Below are 22,526 nucleotides of genomic sequence, written 5' to 3'. Positions count from 1 at the left end.
AGAGGAGGAGATAGATGAGGAGGAGAAGAGGAGGAGGGGGGGAGGAGGAGGAGGAGGAGAAGAGAGAAGAAGAAGAAGAAGAAGAAGAAGAAGAAGAGAAGAAGAAGAAGAAGAAGAAGAGAAGAAGAAGAAGAAGAAGAAGAAGATCATCTCACTTCACACCTCCCCGAAAACATTGCTCTAAACATAGGAAGTAGGTGCTAATTTAGGAAAAACAAGTTACACTTTCTGCAGAAGAACCAAAGACTAAAGAAGCTGAAGGCAAAGGTAGAACAAGAATCATTTACAGTGCTGGAATTAAGTGGCCTTATTAAAAGGCTTTTTTAAAAAAAAAAATAAAGTCGCCGTGTAGATCATGGCCCCAATAGAGGGACCGTCCCATGCAGAGGCTAATCCACAGTCTTTAAGAAACACGTGTATCCTTTTGTCCATGCTCAGCCATCCAGCAATGAGATCACCATCGGTGTCACTCTCACAAAAGCCCAACAAGGCCACATTTTCATTCCCCATCAGGCGAGGCTCTTGTCACCCAATTCCTTCGGCTGAAATTCATCAATTCCCCCTTTTCAAAACGACCCCGTAAAACATCGAAGAGCGGGCTAAGAAACTAAGAGGCTAAGCAGAGACAACTTAGAAGGTGTAAATATTTGGATAAAAGTCCTAAAATTACAGCAGCCACAGCCGGGTTTAAACCGTGGCTATGAAAACGAGGCCTTTTCCTAATAAACGAATGGCGTTTTGAGCTTTCAATTGTTTCCTACAAGATCTATTAGCTTGTTTTTAATCTTCCGAACTCTCTTAATGTTGTGCTAAACCTTTGGATGGCTTTGCAGATGGGCAGATTTCTGGAAGGGCCACCGTTGACTTTAGCAGTGACTAAAATGCGGTGTGAAAGGACTTGCAAAGATCTGGTTGGAGGGATTAACAAGGTGCCCTTAAATCAGTGTTTCTCAACCTTGTCAACTTGAAGATGTCTGGACTTCAATTCCCAGAATTCCCCAGCCAGCATTCGCTGGCTGGGGAATTCTGGGAATTGAACTCCAGACATCTTCAAGTTGTCAAGGTTGAGAAACACTGCCTTAAATTAACACCTACATTGAACAAACGAATCCTGGGTCCTCTAACCAAGAAGGAAGACCTTCAGGAATCTGGACCTTGTTGTGTTCACCTGGCTTGTATACCCAGACCAAGGGTGGGTTTCTCCCAGTTCGCACCAGTACGCCAGAACCGGTTCTTGAAATTTAGTGTACCTTTTGGAACCCGTTCCAAAAGGAAGGAAGGAGGGAGGGAGGGAAGGAAGGAAGGAAGGAAGGAAGGAAGGAAGGAAGGAAGGAATGGGGAGAGATACACACAAGAAAGGGAGGGAGGGAGGGAGAAAAAAAAGAGAGAGACAGATAGAAAGAGAAAGAGAGAAAGAGAGAAAGAAAGAAAAAAGAAAAAGAAAGAAGTAGGTAAGTTTGTAAGTTTAATTTTATTTATGGGCCGCCCAATCCCGAAGGACTCTGAAAGAAAAAGAAGAAAAAGAAAGTGGGAGAGAGAGACGAAAGAAAGAAAGAGGGGAGAGAAAAAGAAAGAAAGAAAGAAAGAAAGAAGAAAAAGAAAGAAGTAAGTAAGTTTGTAAGTTTAATTTTATTTATAGGCCGCCCAATCCCGAAGGACTCCAAAAGAAAAAGAAGAAAAAGAAAGTGGGAGAGAGAGACGAAAGAAAGAAAGAGGGGAGAGAAAAAGAAAGAAAGAAAGAAAGAAAGAAAGAAAGAAAGAAAGAAAGAAAGAAAGAAAGAAAAAGAAAGAAATAAGTAAGTTTGTAAGTTTAATTTTATTTATTGGTCGCCCAATCCCGAAGGACTCCGAAAGAAAAAGAAGAAAAAGAAAGTGGGAGAGAGAGACGAAAGAAAGAAAGAGGGAGAGAAAAAGAAAGAAAGAAAGAAAGAAAGAAAGAAAGAAAGAAAGAAAGAAAGAAAGAAAAAGAAAGAGAATTTTATGACCACAATTGAACTCAAAATTTTGGTTGCTAAGCAAGAGCATTGTTAAGTGAGTTTCATCCTATTTGGATGGTGATATTGGCCACACCACCCGGTCACACGCCCACCAAGTCATGCCCGCCCTGTCACATGACCCCCGAGCCACTCTCACAAAACAGGCCACACCTACAGAATAGGTTCTAAAAAATTTTTGAAACCCACCACGACAAAAAAGAACCAGGCAAAGGTGGCATTTCCATGGTTGATTGTGCCAATTTGTGACTTACCAGCAATCCAAAGAAAGAGGCTAGCTGTGGGCTGTTTCCTGGAGAAGGCAGGTGGAGACTGGCATCGCTTGGCAACCTCCTTGGCAAATCTGGTGCGAGCGAGGAGGAGGAGGAGGAGGAGGAAGAAGAAGAAGCTGCTAAGATGGATTGTTCCTCTTCTGAAAAGTCTTGGATGTCTTCGTTGGGGAGTCCTTTTCGGGACTCCAGTGGGGAGTATGGAGAGTGCTAAGAAGAGAGAAAAGGCATGAGGAAGTTAGATTTATATACTGCTTCATAGGGCTTTCAGCCCTCTCTAAGCAGTTTACAGAGTCAGCATATTGCCCCCAACAATCCGGGTCCTCATTTTACCCACCTCAGAAGGATGGAAGGCTGAGTCAACCTTGAGCCGGTGAGATTAGAACCGCTGAACTGCAATTAGCAGTCAGCTGAAGTGGCCTGCAGTACTGCACCCTAACCACTGCGCCACCTCGGCTCTTAAAGATCAAACGGCTGCCACAATCCCACCACTGAATCCCTTGGGGCAGTGTTTCTCCATCTTGCCAATTTGAAGATGGGTAGACTTCAACTCCTAGAATTCCCCAAGCGGCATGAATTGGGGAAATTGGGGCCGATATGAACCTCACTCTCTACTAGCACTGATGAAGTCACCTAGTTTGGTAATGAAACGCCTGCAAGGGGACCCCCGAGCTCAGAGGGCACCAAAGATCCTTCTATCTTTATTCTAAAGTTAGAGGAACAGCATATTACAAGACCGAAAGTATTTCTCCCCTCCTTCCCTTTGACTCTCCAGAAAACTGGAGACGACCCTGTAGGAGATGACCAGGCTGAGATGGAGGGACGAGTCGAACGCATTATCAGTCATGAGTCCCTTCGCACCCACAAGAGATCTAAGCCCACCTTGAATTCCTTCTAGTCTTATCTCCCGCTAATTCCCCTTGACTGTTAGTAGTTCAGGTTCTTGTAGAGTGCTTAAGCTTGCAATAAATCTTCATAACAGGGGTGTCCAAACTTGGGAACTTTAAGACTTGTGGAGCTGGGGAATTCTGGGAGTTGAAGTCCTCAAGTCTTAAAGTTCCCAAGTTTGGACACCCCTGTTATAAAGATTTATTGCAAGCTTAAGCACTCTACAAGAACCTGAGCTACTAACGGTCAAGGGGAATTAGCGGGAGATAAGACTAGAAGGAAAGACTAGATGCTTTATAACATCTTTTGAACTGCCATCTCTTGATTTCCTTGGTGAGTTATGAGTTATGAAAGTTTATTTATATGCCGCCCTTTTCCCTGGGGGGACTCAGGGTGGCTTACAACTCGAGGGGGAGGGAAACAAACATTTAACACGTAAGAACAATACATAATTAAAAAGCACAACATTCATACCATTCGGGTGGGTTACAGTCTTTAGCCCCAGGCCTGACGGGATAGCCAGATTTTAAGGGCTGTGCAGAAGGTCTGGAGGGTGGTGAGGGTACGAATCTCCATGGGGAGATCGTTCCAAAGGGTCGGAGCTGCTACCGAGAAGGCTCTCCTCCGCGTAGTTGCCAGTCGACACTGACCGGCAGATGGAACTCGGAGGAGGCCTAATCTATGGTGCTTGATAGATCCTTTCTGAAACACTTTCCACGCCATCCCCCTTTCTGTGAGCTGAACCATCTTTTACATGCCGGCGGTCCCTTTTCAGCCCTCCTGTCTCCCCTCCGCAAGGCCATTCCCACAGTCCCTTAGAAGTTCTTAACTGGCCTACATCCAAAACACTCTACTTTGCTCATCCCAGACCAACAACGATGCCTTCTGTCCTTCCATTTACAGCCAAGCTTCCTCCCCCAAAGGTGATGAAAACCACCCCTTCCTTTTTGACCCACTTGCACTCACTTTCCCCCCCTCCCCGCAAAGGAAAAACAAATGAAATAAAATTCACTGATACTCGGACACGTCTTACCCCGCGAATATGGGATTCTGCAGCCAGTGACACGCGAGATGATCGTTCAAGTGTACTCCCTGGGCTCCTCTCTGGCTGGACCCCCAGATAAGAGCTTCCCACCTCCGCCTGCATCTTATCTTCCTTGCGGGGGACCAAAGGAGAAAGATGGCGTGGCGTGATGGGTATCTCTCTCTTGGCTCCGGGCCGGTGCTCGTGAAACGATACCGTGTAAGCCAATCTCCCACAATGCATGGCCAAATCATTGCCACCAGCCCGGAGAAGCACCATGATATCACTGTAACGGTATAGATCTTCGTCCTTGCTAGCAAAGAGGTTTATTCTAGGCTGGTTGGTGCGGGGGTAAATAGCGAAGAAAGCTTCTCCTGTCTTCACGTTGGTCTTCAGGAAGGTCCCACGCTGGCGTAAAGCTTCAATCCGCAGTCGAGCGTCGTGGTTTTTATCGTTTTTGCAGAAACCTACATTAAAAAAGTAAAATTTGTTCTAAGGAGGAGGAGGAGGAGGAGGAGGAGAAGCTTAGAACATCATTTGTTCTAAGGAGGAGGAGGAAGAGGAGGAAGGAGGAGGAGGAGAAGCTTAGAACATCATTTGTTCTAAAGAGGAGGAAGAGGAGGAAGAAGGAGGAGGAGGAGAAGCTTGAAACATCATTTGTTCTAAGGAGGAGGAGGAAGAGGAGGAAGGAGGAGGAGGAGAAGCTTAGAACATCATTTGTTCTAAAGAGGAGAAAGAGGAGGAAGAAGGAGGAGGAGGAGAAGCTTAGAACATCATTGGTTCTAAGGAGGAGGAGGAAGGAGGAGGAAGGAGGAGGAGGAGAAGCTTAGAACATCATTTGTTCTAAGGAGGAGGAAGAGGAGGAAGAAGAAGGAGGAGGAGGAGGAGAAGCTTAGAACATCATTGGTTCTAAGGAGGAGGAGGAAGAGGAGGAAGAAGGAGGAGGAGGAGAAGCTTAGAACATCATTGGTTCTAAGGAGGAGGAGGAAGGAGGAGGAAGGAGGAGGAGGAGAAGCTTAGAACATCATTTGTTCTAAGGAGGAGGAAGAGGAGGAAGGAGGAGGAGGAGGAGGAGGAGAAGCTTAGAACATCATTGGTTCTAAGGAGGAGGAGGAAGAGTAGGAAGAAGGAGGAGGAGGAGAAGCTTAGAACATCATTGGTTCTAAGGAGGAGGAGGAAGAGGAGGAAGGAGGAGGAGGAGAAGCTTAGAACATCATTTGTTCTAATGAGGAGGAAGAGGAGGAAGGAGGAGGAGGAGGAGAAACTTAGATCATCACTTGTTGTAAGGAGGAGGAGGAAGAGGAGGAGGAAGGAGGAGGAGGAGAATCTTAGAACATCATTTGTTCTAAGGAGGAGGAAGAGGAGGAAGAAGGAGGAGGAGGAGAAGCTTAGAACATCATTGGTTCTAAGGAGGAGGAGGAAGAGGAGGAAGAAGGAGGAGGAGGAGAAGCTTGAAACATCATTGGTTCTAAGGAGGAGGAGGGGGAGGAGGAAGAAGAAGGAGGAGGAGGAGAAGCTTAGAACATCATTTGTTCTAAGGAGGAGGAAGAGGAGGAAGGAGGAGGAGGAGAAACTTAGATCATCACTTGTTCTAAGGAGGAGGAGGAAGAGGAGGAGGAAGGAGGAGGAGGAGAAGCTTAGAACATCATTTGTTCTAAGGAGGAGGAGGAAGAGGAGGAAGAAGGAGGAGGAGAAGCTTAGAACATCATTGGTTCGAAGGAGGAGGAGGAAGGAGGAGGAGAAGGAGGAGAAGCTTAGAACATCATTTGTTCTAAGGAGGAGGAGGAAGAGGAGGAAGAAGGAAGAGGAGAAGGAGAAGCTTAGAACATCATTTGTTCTAAGGAGGAGGAGGACATCCTGGGTCTGTAATACAATCTTCCTCCTTAATCCTAGACTTCACAGAGCATCAAAATCCTGCAGTACCTTGGCTTTGTAATGCTACCCTTCAGATTTCTCCCTTCTTCAAATCCCCCATGCCCCTTTTAGACCCCCGAAAGTGGATTCTGCCCCCTTCCCATCGTTCCCCTCCTCTTTACCTTTGGGCAGGATGAAGAGAAACCTCCGCTTCTCAAACATGTAGACTTCGCTGAGGTTGGCCTGCTCCACCACGTTGGTGGTGGCGGTGTTGGTGTGAAGCACTTCTCCGTCGTTCACCCGCAGCTGCACCCCAGCTCCCGAGCCCTCCACCAGTGGATTTTCTGCGGTCAACCGCAGGGCGTACTTCCCGAGTTCATTAAATTGCACGCTCTCCAGCTGGAAGTCAAAGTCCAGGATCTTCTCCTCGGTCTTCAGGCGGGATTTCTGCAAGGTGGCTGGGACGCGGGGTTCCCCTCCTTTTCCAGCCATGGCCAGGAGTATCCCAGAGAAGGTCTCCAAAGAAGGATGGATATTTCAAACTAATAGTCAATGATTTCAGCCACCAGATTAGTAGCATGGTGTCTTCATTCCAAAGGGGAGATTGTGTGGAGTCAACGGTGCCATCAGTGAAGAGTTGTAGGTAACACAACCTTGACTTCTGAGCAATTGGAATGGACCTTCCGTGGAAAGGGATTCATACAGACCTTAGCCCTGTCCAAATCAGCCCATAACAGTGTTTCCCAAAGATCAGGCCTTCTACTCACTTCTCCATGGGTGCGATGCTACTCATCAACTCCTAAGGAATGTGCTCAGACCGAAGACCGAGGGACGAAACTCATCCTTGAATGGGATTTAAACTTTGGAGAATCTACTCAGGAGTCCAGAAAACAAGCCCCAAAGGAAGGAAAGTGACCAGGTGTGTGGAAGGAAACGAAAGTTGTGCTGTTCCTTTCATTTGTTTGCACGGAGCCATGGCAACGTGACACAAAAGGTTGCATGCCCTGGGATAAACAAGGCCAAGCTTGAACCTTTTTCCCTAACAGGACCAAAAGGTGGAAGGAGGGAGAAATGTCCCCTGTCCAAATCTCTGTCCCAGAGATTGGACTGAAAGGGATCTCGAAATGAATTGCTTTGATTTATCGATTCTTTTAGCAAACTGGCCAATGGGATAATACGCAGCTTTCTGCAAAATGCAAAACGGATTTCATTTCACAAGTGAGAAACTTTCTCCACATCCTCCGCACCCGTTTCTCAACTTTGGCAACTTTAAGACTGGGTGGGAGTTGAAGTTCAACCTGTCTTAAAGTTGTCAGGACTGAGGGACAGGTCTGATCCTGCTGGCGATTAGATATTTATTGACCGGGTGTTTGACCTCGGGAAAATTCAACGGAGGAGGAGAATTAGGAGGCTGGAGCTTTCTAGCAGAACTTCTCAAAGTCCAACTTTGAGATGTTGTTTCTTTTAGATGCTGCAACGTCCTATCTACGTGTCAACGACGACTTCAGTTTCAACCGCAATAATACACAGGAAAACAATAGATACAAACACAGGTAAGGTAAAGCTCTCCAAACTCGATTGCAGAAAATACGACGTCAACAACAGAGTGGTCAACGCCTGGAATGCTCTACCTGACTCTGTTGTTACATCCTCAAACCCCCATACTTTCAATCTTAAACTGTCTACCGCGGGCCTCACCCCATTCCTAAGAGGTTCGTAAAGGGGGTGTGCATAAGGGCACCAGTGTGCCTACCATCCCTGTCCTACTGTCCCCATTTATTTGTACCAGTGGTGAAATTCAATTTTTTTTTACTACCAGTTCTGTGGGTGTGACTTGGGGTGTGTGGTGTGGCTTGGTGGGGGTGGCAGGGGAAGGATGCTGCAAAATCCCCATTCCCTCCTTACTCCAGGGGAAGGATACTGTAAAATCTCCATTCCCTCCCCACTCCAGGGGAAGGATACTGCAAAATCTCCTTTCTCTCCCCACTCCAGGGGAAGGATACTGCAAAATCCCCATTCCTTCCCCACTCCAGGGGAAGGATACTGCAAAATCCCCTTTCCCTCCCCACTCCAGGGGAAGGATATTGTAAAATCTCCATTCCCTGCCCACTCCAGGGGAAGGATACTGTAAAATCCCCATTCCCACCCCACTCCAGGGGAAGGACTGCAAAATCCCCATTCCTTCCCCACTCCAGGGGAAGGATACTGCAAAATCTCCTTTCCCTCCCCACTCCAGGGGAAGGATATTGTAAAATCTCCATTTTTCCCCATTCCAGGGGAAGGATGCTGCAAAATCCCCATTCCCTCCTTACTCCAGGGGAAGGATACTGTAAAATCTCCATTCCCTCCCCACTCCAGGGGAAGGATATTGTAAAATCTCCATTTTTCCCCACTCCAGGGGAAGGATACTGCAAAATCCCCATTCCCTCCTTACTCCAGGGGAAGGATACTGTAAAATCTCCATTCCCTCCCCACTCCAGGGGAAGGATACTGCAAAATCCCCATTTTTCCCCATTCCAGGGGAAGTATACTGCAAAATCCCCTTTCCCTCCCCACTCCAAGGGAAGGATACTGTAAAATCCCCCTTCCCACCCCACTCCAGGGCAAGGACTGCAACATCTCCATTCTTTCCCCACTCTGGGACAAGCCAGAGGTGGCATCTGCAGGTTCTCTGAACTACTCAAAGTTTCTGCTACTGGTTCTCCAGGACATGTGAGAACCTGCTGGATTTCACCCCTGAACACATTTCCTGCGTTCGTGTCCATGCTTATGATTATACCTGTTATCTCGTACATGTTCGACATACTAAATATAATTGAAGAAGGGGTAAGAAGACTTGAGGAGGGGAGAGGGGGGGGGTAAACCTTCCATTTGACTGAGGTCCAACACTTGGCTAGATAAATCCCCCCCCCTCTCCTCCCTTCCCGCCAGGCGGGTTGTTTTCAATTTCTGAGCCCCAGGCTGGCCCCAAGCCAATCCCTCTTAACCGTAGAGGGGCTAAAGTTCCTCGGGACGGGTTGAAGAAACTCTCCTCTCTCTCTCTCTCTACTTGTGAGTTCAACTTTACCTTTAAGTTCTAACTGCTGGGTCACCTCTGGGATCTTCCAATTGGATTTGGGGAAGTCCCGGAGGGAGAGCTGGGATTTTCCAAGTGGGTTTTTCTCACCCCTAGACCATTAGGTCTTAGGAGAGCATCTTAGGAGGGATCTCTCCCCTGGGTGTCTGGAGGCCGTTGGTACAATTGTCCAAGAAAAAGATCAGAATCTGATGCTTGTATCTTTGGACAACCTGCAGAGTTTGAATCAATTTTTGTGTGTGTCTACCTGTCGTGGAGAAGGATTTGGATATCTGTCTGGAGCCCAGCCTGCTCAGGATTCGGAAATCTTACCCAGCTCAAGGTAAGGTTCTACTTTTTCAAGCTTCCTTCTTCCTCTCTTGTTGCGTTTTCTATGTCAACAAACCTTTGGCCCTGCTAATTGCTGAACAAGTTCCCCTTTTGGGGAGGAAAAAAAAATACGAATTCTTAAAGAAGGATCGCAACTTTGACCCAAACCATGCCATGGTTGAGCTTGGATTTATTTTTTATTTATTTATTTTATTTTGCCCCAAAAAGAAAATTTCTAAAGGGAAAAGCCACGTTATTCGAGGTGAGTCAAACGATAAAAGAAGCATGTTGTTGTTTTTTCCTCTCCTCCTCTATTAGAATTAAAAATTAGAATTTTTTTTTCCCCTTTGTGAAATTCAAAAGAAGAAACCATTTCGAGCTCTTAATAAGAAAGTCTTTTTCTTCTTCTTCTTGGGAAAATCAATCAATCAATCAAGGATCATATCTTCTCCCTCCCAAGGTTTTCTTAGCAACGCAGTTCTTAACAAGAAGAAAGGTGGCAATTGTATAGTGTGGGTTTTTTCCCCTCTCCCTCCTTCCACCAAGTCTGTGTTCGTTAAAAAAAAAAGAACATTATCACGAGAGAGTCCTTACCTTGTCAATTCCCAGCCTATTTCTCTCCGTTTAATAGAGGCGCTTATGTTAAATCTACAAGCAGTTGAAAAAAAACGGATGCATTGTTTCCTTTCATTTTATACCATGCCACTTTTACAGAATTTTTCTTTTCCTTTTTTTGCTTAGCCTGCATTGTTGTCTCGGTAGGATTTTTTAAAAAAATACAAATGCTTTGCAAGGGCCCAGGAAAGCCGGGCTTACAACCGAGGAGGTGAAAAAGGTATTTCATCAAGAGGCATTATAAAAATAAATGGGGAAAAAAAACCACCCCTTAATCACCCTGATTTCACAGCAAACGAGGCATCTAATCGCGACACGGCGTCGATGGCTTTTTCCTTTTTAATAAAAAGGACAATTTATGGCCCCCCCTCCAAGTCACATTGGCTCCCTGGTTAGAAGTGAATTATACAGGGGTCTTTTAAACACACACACACACACACACACACACACACAAACACTCCATCTCGGCTCTGAAACTCTGCAAATCGATCGAGGTGTTTTTTGTTTTTTTTAATAGCTCTTTTAAGAAATGATAAATGGAAGTCAGGGCCAGGCGCCAGGTTCCCATCCAAAGTTTGCCACTGGATTGAGACGACCCGAGATTGACGGTTTGAGCGTCGCCTCTCCAAAAAGGAAACCTTGAATCCTGGCTAGTTGTTTTTGCGAGAGATTTGTGGAGGTCCCATACTTCTTCCCTGCCCCCATGGTCCAACCTCACGCTTCCTCAGCCTTCGCTTTCCCCTCCCGATCAGATTACACTTGTGATGACTGCGGCTTTGTTAAACTCTTTTTTTAAAAAAAAAACCACCTCTGGCTGAGACTCCTCGGGTTACGGCTCCTCCGATCGCACTCGCCGAAATTTGTGTTGCTAAGCAAGACATTCGTTCAGCGAATCCGCTCCGTGTTACGACTTTTCTTGCCCCTGTCGTTAAGCGAATCATTGCCTTTTAAGTTAGTAACATGGTTGTTAAGCAAATATGAAGAGCGGCTGTAGGATTTGGGTTTGGACGAGGTGGCACAGTGGTTAGAGTGCAGGACTGCAGGCTACTTCAGCTGACTGCAGTTCTGCAGCTCGGCGGTTCAAATCTCACCAGGCTCAGGGTTGACTCAGCCTTCCATCCTTCCGAGGTGGGTAAAATGAGGACCCGGATTGTTGTTGGGGGCAATATGCTGACTCTGTAAACCGCTTAGAGAGGGCTGAAAGCCCTATGAAGCGGTATATAAGTCTAACTGCTATTGCTAGTGTAAAGAAAAGAAGGATTAGGGGTGACATGATAGCAGCATTGCAGTATTTGAGGGGCTGCCCCAAAGAAGAGGGGGTCAAATTATTCTCCAAAGCACCAGAGGGCAGGACAAGAAGCAATGGATGGAAACTAATCAAGGGGACAAGCAACCTGGAATGAAGGAGAAACTAACTTCCTAACAATGAGGACAATGAACCAGTGGAACTACTTGCCACCAGAAATCGCAAGCGTTCGTTCCATCGCTGGAGGTTTTTAAGAAGAGACTGGACCATCCCTTGTCTGAGGTGGTATGGGATCTCCTGCTTGAGCAGGGGGCTGGACTGATAAAGAGGGAGACATGAATAATATTTATTGCAGTCATCAATCTCTCCCTCTGTTGTCTCCCCATCAAAGCTTTGGCTTTCCTCCTGCGGAGGGTCCCTTCCAGCTCATTCATTCTGTCAAATCTTTCTATTAAATCCCGTTGACCTTGCTGGGACAGAAGATTGCCAAAGGGGAATCGCGTGACAAATGCAACCGGTCGTAAATATGAAGCCGTTGCCAAGGGTCTGAATTTTGATCACGGGGATGCTGCGATGGTCGTAAGTGTGAAAGAAACGGCCATAAGTCACTTTCCCCAGTCCCGTGGTAACTTTGAATGGTTGCAAAATGAACTCTTGTAAGTCGGTGACTACCTGTATTAAACGTCACAACGAAGCATTGAATTCTTCAGTGAGAGCAGGAGGGACAGGGGTGACATGATAGGAATCTTCCAATAACTGAGGCTGCCACAAAGGAGAGGGAGTTAAGCTATTCTCCAAAGCACCATAGAATAAGTGCATAGAGTAAGAAAGTTGGAAGGGACCTTGTAGGTCCACCCCCTGCCCAAACAGGAGACCCTACACCATTTCTGACAGAGGCTTCTTGAAAGCCTCCAGTGATGAAGCTCCGATAACTTCTGAAGGCAACTTCTGTTCCATTGGGTTGACTGTTCTCACTGTCAGAAAGTTCCTCCTTATTTCTAGGTTGAATCTCTCCTTGGTCAGTTTCCATCCATTGTTCCTTGTCTGGCCTTCGGGTGCTTTGGAAAATAGCTTGACCCCCTCCTCCTCTCTGTGGCAGCCCCTCAAATATTGGAAGATGCTATCCTGTCTCCCCTGGTCCTTCTCTTCACTGGACTAGCCAGGCCCAGTTCCTGCAACCGTTCATTGTATGTTTCAGCCTCCAGTCCCCTCATCATATCCTGGTTGACCTTCTCTGCACTCTTTCCAGAGTCTCCACATCTTTTTTATAGTGTGGTGACCAAAACTGGATGCAGGATTCCAGGTGTGGCCTTACTAAGCAATGGATGGGAACTGATCAAGGAGAGAAGCAACTTGGAATTAAGGAGGAATTTCTTGACCGCGAGGACAATCAGTGGAAGAACTGGCCTCCAGAAGTTGTGGGTGTTCCAACATTGGAGGTTTTAAAAAATGGACAACCATTAGTCCAGGATGTCTCCTCTAGTCCAGGATGGTCTAGGTTCTCCTGTGCAAGCAGGGGTTATACTAGAAGACCTCCAAGGTCTTTTCCAACTCTGCGTTCTGCAACTAGCTGAGGAGACACCCTAGATCCTGGGATAGGGACCTTCTAAACTGCCCCCAAAGGGAACTCCTGGAGATTGATTAAACCTGAATCACGATATAAAAGCTAGGGAGGAATCAGTGCGCTGGGGGTGCTTTTAAGATTGGCTAGAAAAGGAATATGAATAAAAGAATAGAGGGCAAATAATTAGACAGAACAAAGAAAAAGAGAAATAGAAAACCAGAAAATACACTACCAAATGAAGGAGGGGGGAAATAAAAAGGTATTAATAGACATTAATATATGCTTAAAGGATGGTGTAACTATTAAAATGAAAATAAATTGTGGAAGAGGGAATTCAAGATAGTTATGTAAATACAGAACCAAGCTTGCTAGAATACCATCCCGAAAATACACCAGATTGAAGAGGAAAATATCTAAACTCAGCAACGGAAAGAGGGAATGGAGAAGGAGGAGAGGGAAAGATAGGGATAGGAGAGAGAAAGAAGGAAGGGAAAAGGAGAGGAAGAAACGGAGGGGCAATAAGAGCAGGAGAGAGGGTAGGAAGGGGAAGAAGAGAGGAGGAGTGGGGGAGAGGAAGGGGAAGCAGAGAAGGGAAAGGAGAGGAGGAAAGAAGAAAGGAGAGAAGGAGAGAAGAAGGGAGGGAAGGAAGGGAGAAGATGTAATGTTGTTGCAAAATAAGATGGGCGTAAGGGATGATACTAGAAAAACAATCTCGATTATACTGTTCATTGCAGGGGGAGGGAAATTGTTATAAATGTTAAAAGATAACCCACATTATTAATGAGGGTTATGAGATTGTATATTTGGGGATGGATGGATGAGAAATAAAAATTGAAAACTTTTTTTTATAAAAACGGAATCGTGATGAGAAGATTGTGTGCAAGTTGGTTAGCTTGTTGACATCATGGAAGTAGAGTAAGAGGTTTTCCCTCCCCCTCCCTTTCATCTCCTTTGAAGCGTAAGTTGTCCTTTTGTCCCGGGATTTCAGCCTTCCAAGTCATTAGAGGCTCTTTAATAACCCCTGATGTTTATTTGCTGGAGAATGAGCAAGCAGGCTCAGAGTCTTGAGTAACAGCAAGAAAATGATTTACAAGAAGGCCGGTTTACAATGAAAACAAACGTAGGCAATCCTCCTATTTTCTCTCTCTCCCCCCCCCCCAAAAAAAAATTATTTTACAAATTATTCTGAAATAAGTTTGTCTGAACGGCTCTACCAAAAATCCAGACAGGGAGCAGTCTGGTTCGGAAGTTAGATGATGATTTCATATTTGAGAACGAGATCGTAAAATGCGGTTTTGGGATATAGCAATAGCCCTTGGACTTATATACCGCTCCTCACAGCGCTTTTACAGCCCTCTCTAAGCGGTTTACAAGGTCAGCCTATTTGCCTCCAACAATCTGGGTCCTCATTTTAGCCACCTCGGAAAGATGGAAGGCTGAGTCAACCTTGAGCTGGTCAGGATCGAACTGATGGCAGTCGGCAGAGTTTGCCTGCATTACTGTATTCTAACCACTGTGCCACCAAGGCCCTTCCTTCCTTCCTTCCTTCCTTCCTTCCTTCCTTCCTTTCTTCCTTCTTTCTTTCCTTCCTTCCTTCCTTCCTTCCTTCTTTCCTTCCTTCCTTCCTTCCTTCCTTCCCACTTAGCAATAGCACTTAAATACTAACGCTTCCTATCAATAGTTCACAGTGCTCTTTACAGCTCTCTCTTTTTTTAACTCAACGTTTTTTTAAAATACAAATTATACTTATTATAGGAACAAAGAGTTTTCTTTTCTTTTTCCTCCTCTCATTTACATAGTCCATTTTACCTCGTAGTCTTGTTTTCACTTTCAGCCAAATTATTCTGTTCCATTATTTTTTCATCTTTATAATTATTTTTTTCTTACTACATACAACAATATCTTCAATTGCCTCCAATCTCAGAGACTCTGTGCCCGGCCTTTTCTTCCACAGCACTGTGTTTGGAAAATATTTACATGGCAGCTTTCCAAGCTAGATAAGGTCTGTGGTCTTAAATACTCCTTTGAAAGACTGTTTGCCAGGCCTTGGCTGAGTGTGAGTGAGAGGAATTCACATCTGTTGAATAAAAGGGGTTTTGTCGGGACCAGGAATCAGTAACGGAGTGAGCTCCCGTGACTTGTCTCAGCTTCTGCCAACCTAGCAGTTCGAAAGACGTCAAAAATGCAAGTAGAAAAATAGGGACCACCTTTTTTGGATAGAAGGTAGCAGCGTTCTGTGTGCCTTCGGCATTGAGTCATGCCAGCCACATGACCACGGAGACGTCTTTGGACAGCGCTGGCTCTTCGGCTTTGAAACGGAGATGAGCACCGGCCCCTAGAGTCGGGAACTATTACACATATGTGCGAGGGGGTGGTGGTAAAGTACTGTGAAGTGGTATATCAGTCTTAACTACTATTGGTATCTTCCGTCCTTCCTTCCTTCCTTCCTTCCTTCCTTCCTTCCTTCCTTCCTTCCTTCCTTCCTTCCTTCCTTCCTTCCTTCCTTCCTTCCTTCCTTCCTTGGTGTTTCTAACAGTGGTTAGAATGCAATACTGCAGGCTGATTCTGACCACTGCCAGCAGTTTGATCCTGACTGGCTCAAGGTTGACTCAGCCTTCCATCCTTCCGAGGTGGGTAAAATGAGGATTGTTGGGGGAAAGAGGCTGACTCTGTAAACCGCTTAGAGAGGGCTGTGAAACCCTGTGAAGTGGCATATAAGTCTAAGGGCTATAATCAAGCATTGACATTACAACTTTACATGATTAGCCAACCAAGATTGTCAGCCCAGATTGTGGGTCTATTTTGACCTTTTCTTCAGGCCTGCACTTTTAATTTCTTCTTCTTCTTCTTCTTCTTCTTCTTCTTCTTCTTCTTCTTCTTCTTCTTCTTCTTCTTCTTCTTCTTCTTCTTCTTCTTTCGTTTCGCCTCTTAAACATTGTTTGTTGATAGTTCTCCCCAAAGTTAGCCAGGTGGGGAAGGAATGTCGAACAATAAAAGGCTTGGAAGCAGAAGATAACAATCGGCCTCTTTCGTTTGAACTCTGATGCTGGTGGGATTGGCGGAGATCGGCCTGCTGCAATCCCTCACAAATTTGCAACTGCTGTGAGTTGACACCTGTACAAACAGCTCTGGCCCATAGTAACCCCACTGGATGAAGCAAAGGGCGGTTGAAGAGCCATCGGGAAACCCTCCTGGCGCAAAGCTGCTTTGCAAACGGTAGGGCTGGGCTGCCTGAGGAAGAAAATATCTCTCCCCTTTAACAGAATAAGAGAGTTGGAAGGGTCCTTGGAGGTCTTCTAGACCAGCCTCCTGCTCAAGCAGGAGATCCTGTCCCATTACAGACAAGTGGCTGTCCAATTTCTTCTTAAAAACTTTCAGTGTTGGGGCATTTACAACTTACGGAGGCAAGTTGTTCCACTGGTTAATTGTTCTAACTGTCAGGAAATTTCTCCTTAGTTCTAAGTTGCTTCTCTCCTTGATTAGTTTCCATTCATTGATTCTTAGCAATAGCAATAGCAGTTAGACTTATATACCGCTTCATAGGGCTTTCAGCCCTCTCTAAGCGGTTTACAGAGTCAGCATATTGCCCCCAACAACAATCCGGGTCCTCATTTCACCCACCTCGGAAGGATGGAAGGCTGAGTCAACCCTGAGCCGGTGAGATTTGAACAGCCGAACTGCAGAACTGCAGGCAGCTGAAGCAGCCTGCAGTGCTGCATTTAACCACTGCGCCACCTTGGCTCTGTCCTGCCTTCAGGTGCCTTGGAGAATAGCTTGACTCCCTCTTCTTTGGGGCAGCCCCTCAAATACTGGATGACTGCTATCATGTCACCCCCTATTCCTTAACAGAATAAGAGAGTTGGAAGGGGCCTTGGAGGTCTTCTAGTCCAACCCCCCTGCTCAAGAGGACATCCTATACCATTTCAGACAAGTGACTGTCCAGTCTCTTCTTAAAAACCTCCAGTGTTGGAGCACCTACAACCTCTGGTGGCAAGCTGTTCCACTGGTTAATTGTCCTCACTGTCAGGAAATTTCTCCTTAGTTCTAAGTTGCTTCTCTCCTAGATTAGTTTCCACCCGTTGATTCTCATCCTGCCTTCAGGTGCTTTGGAGAATAGTTTGACTCCCTCTTCTTTGAGGCTGCCCCTCAAATACTGGAAGTCTGCCATCACGTCACCACTAATCCTTCTTGCAAATCCGAGCAGAGCTCAATCACCCCCCACTCCACAAATTCCACAGCTGTTCCGGAAACCGATCTCTTATCATTTTGATTAAAAGCCACATGCCCTACGCTATTCCCCCATTCTCCCGTCTTCCCTCGACCTTCCCAGTTCGCTCTCTTGCTCTATTTATCTGGGCGAGTGGCAAAAAAAAACCCACGTTCCCCAGGGAGTGATAAAGAGGGAGACATGAATAATATTTATTGCAGTCATCAATCTCTCCCTCTGCTGTCTCCCCATCAAAGCTTTGGCTTTCCTCCTGCGGAGGGTCAGGCAGAGGAGCAAAGAGATCAAGTTTAGGGTGAAATTGAGGTAGAGCTGAAAGGCCACATCTTCTCATCTTGGTTGTGTGTTCTGTCTTTCATCTTGGCTTCCCCCTTTGGCAGTCGACAATTTCTGTCGGGCTCCCTGTGTCTCCCAGGACTAGCCGAAAAAATTGGGAGACAGCATCTCTATTGCCATCCTCTAGCTGAGTGTTGGCAGAGAGCCAGCGCTGTCTGAAGGCATCTCCGTGGTCATATGGCCGGCATGACTCAACGCCGAAGGCGCACGGAACGCTGTTACCTTCCCACCAAAGTTGGTCCCTATTTTTCTACTTGCATTTTTTACGTGCTTTCGAACTGCTACGTTGGCAGAAGCTGGGACAAGTCACGGGAGCTCACTCTGTTATGCGACGCTAGGGATTCAAACCGCCGAACTGCCAACCTTTCTGATCGACAAGCTCAGCATCTTAGCCACTGAGCCACCACGTCCCTTGATTAAGTCATCATGTGGTTTATATTTAGTTTGTAGTGCATCGCCATTAGTTGCCATTTATTCAACAGCTAAATTTGGGGCAAAGTTGCTATCAGCGTGCAGAATTAAATCAGAGACCAAGGCAAAACTATCCTTAAAGTTCCAATTTAATAAGACAGGCATGTTGGCATCATGCTATGGATCTCAATACTGGGAATGGACATCAGAATTCCACCCAGTTAAAAGTTCATGATCTTGTCCCCACACCCACAATCCATCACATGGTCCAATCTCCTTCTTCCACGCTGGCATCCACACCCAGCTTCTTCCGGTCAGGTGTAAAAGTGCGGAGACAAAGGATGACCTTGGCTTCTAGTAAAGAATGAAAACAATACATTCCACAATCTCACTCCTGTCTATTCCCCCCTCCCACTTGACTATACTTAAAGAAACAGCATAATGAAATAAGAGAAAGTGTGGCAGGCCGAAATTCTAAAAGGAATATAAATGCAGGCCTGACAGTTGCTTAACCTATGAATATGTTAGTTTTATGTATTCCGTGCATTAACACCTCAACTTTTCTGCAAAAATCTCAAGAAATGTTCTACAACGTTCTCCTTTATTCTATGACTAAAACCTCTGTCAAAAAGGAGTAGCAAGATGTTCAGCCGATTAATTTTATAGTTAATTATTGGGTGCGTACCGGAGTTTTCTTAAGCCCAAAAGCAATATAAATTGCTTTAATATTTTTACTACACAGATTCTCCAGTTCAAACAATGGTGCTTTTGAAAGGATCAAGAAAGGAGAGCTGGGGGGGGGGGGGGGAACAGACCAAACCGTTGGTTGGGGCGAAAATCAAGCTTTCTAAGTAATATTTCCCTTGGATTTATTTTTATTTTCATTTTTGCAAACAGAAATTTTAAAAAGGGAGCCTCCGTTCAAATAGGTGTAAAGAGCAAAAAAATGCTTTTCCAAATGCTTTTCATCTCCTTAGGCTTTGGGGAGAAACCAAGTTAAATAAATGTAGTTTATTTCATCTGCTTGTTCTGGGCACAGCCTTAACTGGCGATTCTTAATTTGGTTTGTGTAGTGAGTTGTTGAGTTGTTGTTTTTTCTTTTCTTTTCTTTTCTTTTCTTTTTTGCTAACCCCCAACCTCTGTCCCCTCCTTTGTTCTCGGGTAATGCTGCAACAGGATGAAGTCACTTTGGATAAACTTCCGTGGGGATAAAAGAAAAGGAAAGCAGCTTAAATGACAGAAGGAAACTCGAGTGGCTTGTATGAAGGACCAAAAAGCTTGCTAGTTCATTTGTGTTTTTTTTAATTTGACCACTAAAGCTACAGTAACAGGACATATTTTGGAAAGGATTGGGTCTCCAGCTCAGAAAATATCTGGTTTTCTTTTCTTTCTTTAAAAAAAAGAAAGATATTCTTTAGATTTGATTGCCTGGGAAATTAAAGGAAACAGAAAGGATGTCTTCCCAAGAGTTACTAAGCGATGAATTGGACCTCGCCGGCAACTTGGCTGACGAAGATAATTGGTACATATATGAACCAATGGGAAACGCCAACGAGTGAGTATAAAATACTACTTAGTTCTCAGGTTTCATCCTTGCATTGCTTTACTATCTAGACCGCTGGTTCTCAAGCTGTGGGTCGGAACCCTTTTGGGGGGGATCGAACGACCCTTTCACAGGGGTCGCCTAAGACCATCGGAAAACACATATTTTCAAAAAAAAAATACACAAAACATACAATAATTTTATGGTTGGGGGGTCACCACAACATTGAATTTGAATTGAATTGAATTTATTTCATTTATATGCCGCCTTTTTCCCCCGAAGGCTCACAATCCAAGTCAAGGGAAGGGGTACAAATAAAGAATAAAAAAGACGAAGAAAATAATACACAATTTAAAAGCACGCACCAACCATACCATTCGAGGGGGGGGGGGGCAAAAGCTCTTTAGCCCCAGGCCTGTCGGAACAGCCAGGTTTTAAGGGCTTACATGAGGAACTGTATGAAAGGGTCGCGGCATGAGGAAGTTTGAGACCCACTGATCTAGACTTTAAGAGGTTGTTGCTAAAACTTCCACACGACAAAGGGTTTTCCAATGTCCCAAATACTCTTTTTTTTAAAAAATCATTCTGGGCTTGGGAATGTTCGTGTGCAACGTTGAACATCGTTTGAAACCAAGTTTGACATTTACAAGTGGGATGTTAGGGGAGGGGGCGGTGTCACATTGTTTATAAGTATTTTTCAGAAAGGTGGCTCAGTGGCTAAGACACTGAGCTTGTCGATCAAAAAGGTCAGCAGTTTGAGTCCCTAGCGCCACGTAACGGAGTGAGCCCCCGTGACGTGTCCCAGTTTCTGCCAATCTAGCAGTTCGAAAGCACGTAAAAAATGCAAGTAGAAAAATAGGAGCCACCTTTGGTGGGAAGGGAACAGCATTCCGTGCGCCTTCGGCGTTGAGTCATGCCGGCCAAATGACCATGGAGACGTCTTCGGACAGCGCTGGCTCTTCGGCTTTGAAACGGAGATGAGCACTGCCTCCTAGAGTCGGGAACGACTAGCACCTATGTGCAAGGGGAACCTTTACCTTTACCTATTTTTCAGGAAAGAGGTAAGGGGTCTCTTTGGGTTTGCTAGCCATTAGGAAAATGTATCTTGTATTTACGGAAATCGAGCTACGACTATTTCATGGTTAAAACTGTAAGCTTCCCAAAAAATCCATAGATTTAAGATGGGGGGGAGTGGAGGAGAGAGAGAGAGACTTGACTCTATCCGTAATTAGTCCAGCAGTTAGCCCTTGGATAGGATTAAATATCCACATTTCTAACATAACTCACTAATTCTGCCCTCAAGTACCGGTAGGATTAATGGTGCATAAGCAGCCAAAGACTGAATTGAAACATTATTCACAAACACAGAGGAAGCTTTGAGGCTTTCCTATGTTTTTTTGTTGGTTTTCATCCACTGCAGAGGTGGGATTCAGCAGGTTCTGACCAGTTCTGGAGAACCGGTAGCAGAAATTTGGAGTAGTTCAGAGAACCAGCAAATACCACCTCTGGCTGGCCCCGCCCTCATCTATTCTCTGCCTCCCAAGTCCCAGCTGATTGGGAAGGGGGAGGAATGGAGATTTTGCAGCACTTCCCCAGCCACGCCCACCAAGCCACGCCCACAGAACCGGTAGTAAAAAAAATTGAATCCCGCCACTGATTCACTGCTATTAATTCATTTCTCACAGAATCCTAGAATGCAAAAGACGAGAGTTATTTTGAGGATCACCTATCCCAATGTTTCTCAACTTTGATATTGAGATCGGGGGGGTGGGGGGACTTCAGTCCCCAGAATTCTCCAACCAATCCCCAGGAGAATTCTGGGGATTGGAGTCATCATCCCCCTGCCCCCGCCCCCCGATCTCAACATCGCTAGCGTTGAGACATATTGATATCATCATTTACAGGAATCCATTCTTATAACATTCCCAACAAATGATGATCTCACCCCTGTTTAAATTCTCACACTATCTCAAGGCTATTAGTCCTGTCATGGAATGACCGTGTCCGTTAAGGATTGTTCCTGGATTCCAACCCAACCCTCTTCCTCATAATTTAAATCTGTTGTTTCATGTTCACATGACCCACTGGTGCCCCAGAGTTCCTTTTCAACTCCTACCACCCTTAGATCAGGGGTGAGTTCCTGCCAGTTCTAACCTCTTCTATAGAAGAGGTTCCAAAATCTACAATGCCATTTAGAACCGGTTCCCAGCTTCCTTCTCTGCCCGTCTGCACATCATCAAGATGAAGAGCGAGAGGAGGAATTCTGGGAGTTGAAATCCACAAGTCTTAAAGCTGTCAAGTTTGAACATCCCTGGGTTTTTTTTTCTAAAGGGTTAGGGGTGCAAGGGTCTTGTAACTTGACAGCTTTAAGACCTGCACACTTCAATGCCAGAGTTCCTGAGCCAACATGACTGGAGGAGGAATTCTGGGAGTTGAAGTCCACAAGTCTTAAAGCTGTCAAGTTTGAACACCCCTGGGTTTTTTTTTCTAAAGAGTTAGGGGGTGCAAGGGTCTTGTAACTTGACAGCTTTAAGACTTGCACACTTCAATGCCAGAGCTCCTGAGCCAAAATGACTGGAGGAGGAATTCTGGGAGTTGAAGTCCACAAGTCTTAAAGCTGTCAAGTTTGAACACCCCTGGGGTTTTTTTCCTAAAGGGTTAGGGGTGCAAGGGTCTTGTAACTTGACAGCTTTAAGACTTGCGTGCTTCAAATGCCAGAGTTTCTGAGCCAACGTTTTGGTTGCTAAGCAAGAGCGTTGTTAAGTGAGTTTCACCACATTTCACAAGTTGGCCATGCCCACCCAGTCACATGGCCAGCAGCCACTCCCACAAAGCAGGCCACACCTCCAAGCTTATGGGCTTGGGGATTGCTTTCAGTTGCTAAAATGATTCCTTTTAATTTTCTAGTCTTTCCGTGAACGTGAGGCATCTAACATTTAGAAGAGGTTCTAAAAATTCTTGAAACCCACCACTGCCTTAGATACTGTATTTCCCCTTGAGGGATGTCCCAAATACTTCAGAAAATCTGCCCCAATCTTTTGAGAGGGAACGCCAGGCTGCAAGAAGGAACGATTTTCCTCCTGATTTTACAGAAAGCCCGTCTAGCGAGAGAGGCGAGCTTTTTAATTCAGAAAGCTTCCTTTGTAACTTTATCCGGATTCAAGCTTTCGAC

General features: G+C 45.4%; 2 protein-coding genes across 2 annotated transcripts in view; one reads left to right on the top strand and one right to left on the bottom strand.

Moving 5' to 3' along the window:
* Window positions 1–6,929, bottom strand: part of CCDC33 (coiled-coil domain containing 33) — a gene marked incomplete in the record, with an annotated part of 103,756 nt that extends 96,827 nt beyond the window's left edge. Inside the window, 3 exon segments of the mRNA XM_087704040.1 lie at window positions 2,249–2,473; window positions 4,185–4,642; window positions 6,212–6,929. Of these exon segments, the coding sequence (XP_087560166.1) occupies window positions 2,249–2,473; window positions 4,185–4,642; window positions 6,212–6,521 (993 nt within the window).
* Window positions 6,930–9,608: 2,679 nt separating this feature from the next.
* STRA6 (signaling receptor and transporter of retinol STRA6) overlaps window positions 9,609–22,526 on the top strand; it is a 35,413-nt gene continuing 22,495 nt past the window's right edge. Inside the window, 2 exon segments of the mRNA XM_087704038.1 lie at window positions 9,609–9,676; window positions 19,219–19,366. Of these exon segments, the coding sequence (XP_087560164.1) occupies window positions 19,266–19,366 (101 nt within the window). The 5' untranslated portion in view covers window positions 9,609–9,676; window positions 19,219–19,265.

This window comes from Thamnophis sirtalis, unplaced genomic scaffold, assembly GCF_051295495.1.
Source record: "Thamnophis sirtalis isolate CommonGarterSnake01/CBP01778 unplaced genomic scaffold, rThaSir2_p1.2 scaffold_2, whole genome shotgun sequence".
NCBI lineage: Eukaryota > Metazoa > Chordata > Lepidosauria > Squamata > Natricidae > Thamnophis > Thamnophis sirtalis.
This window is presented reverse-complemented; position numbering and strand designations above follow the sequence as displayed.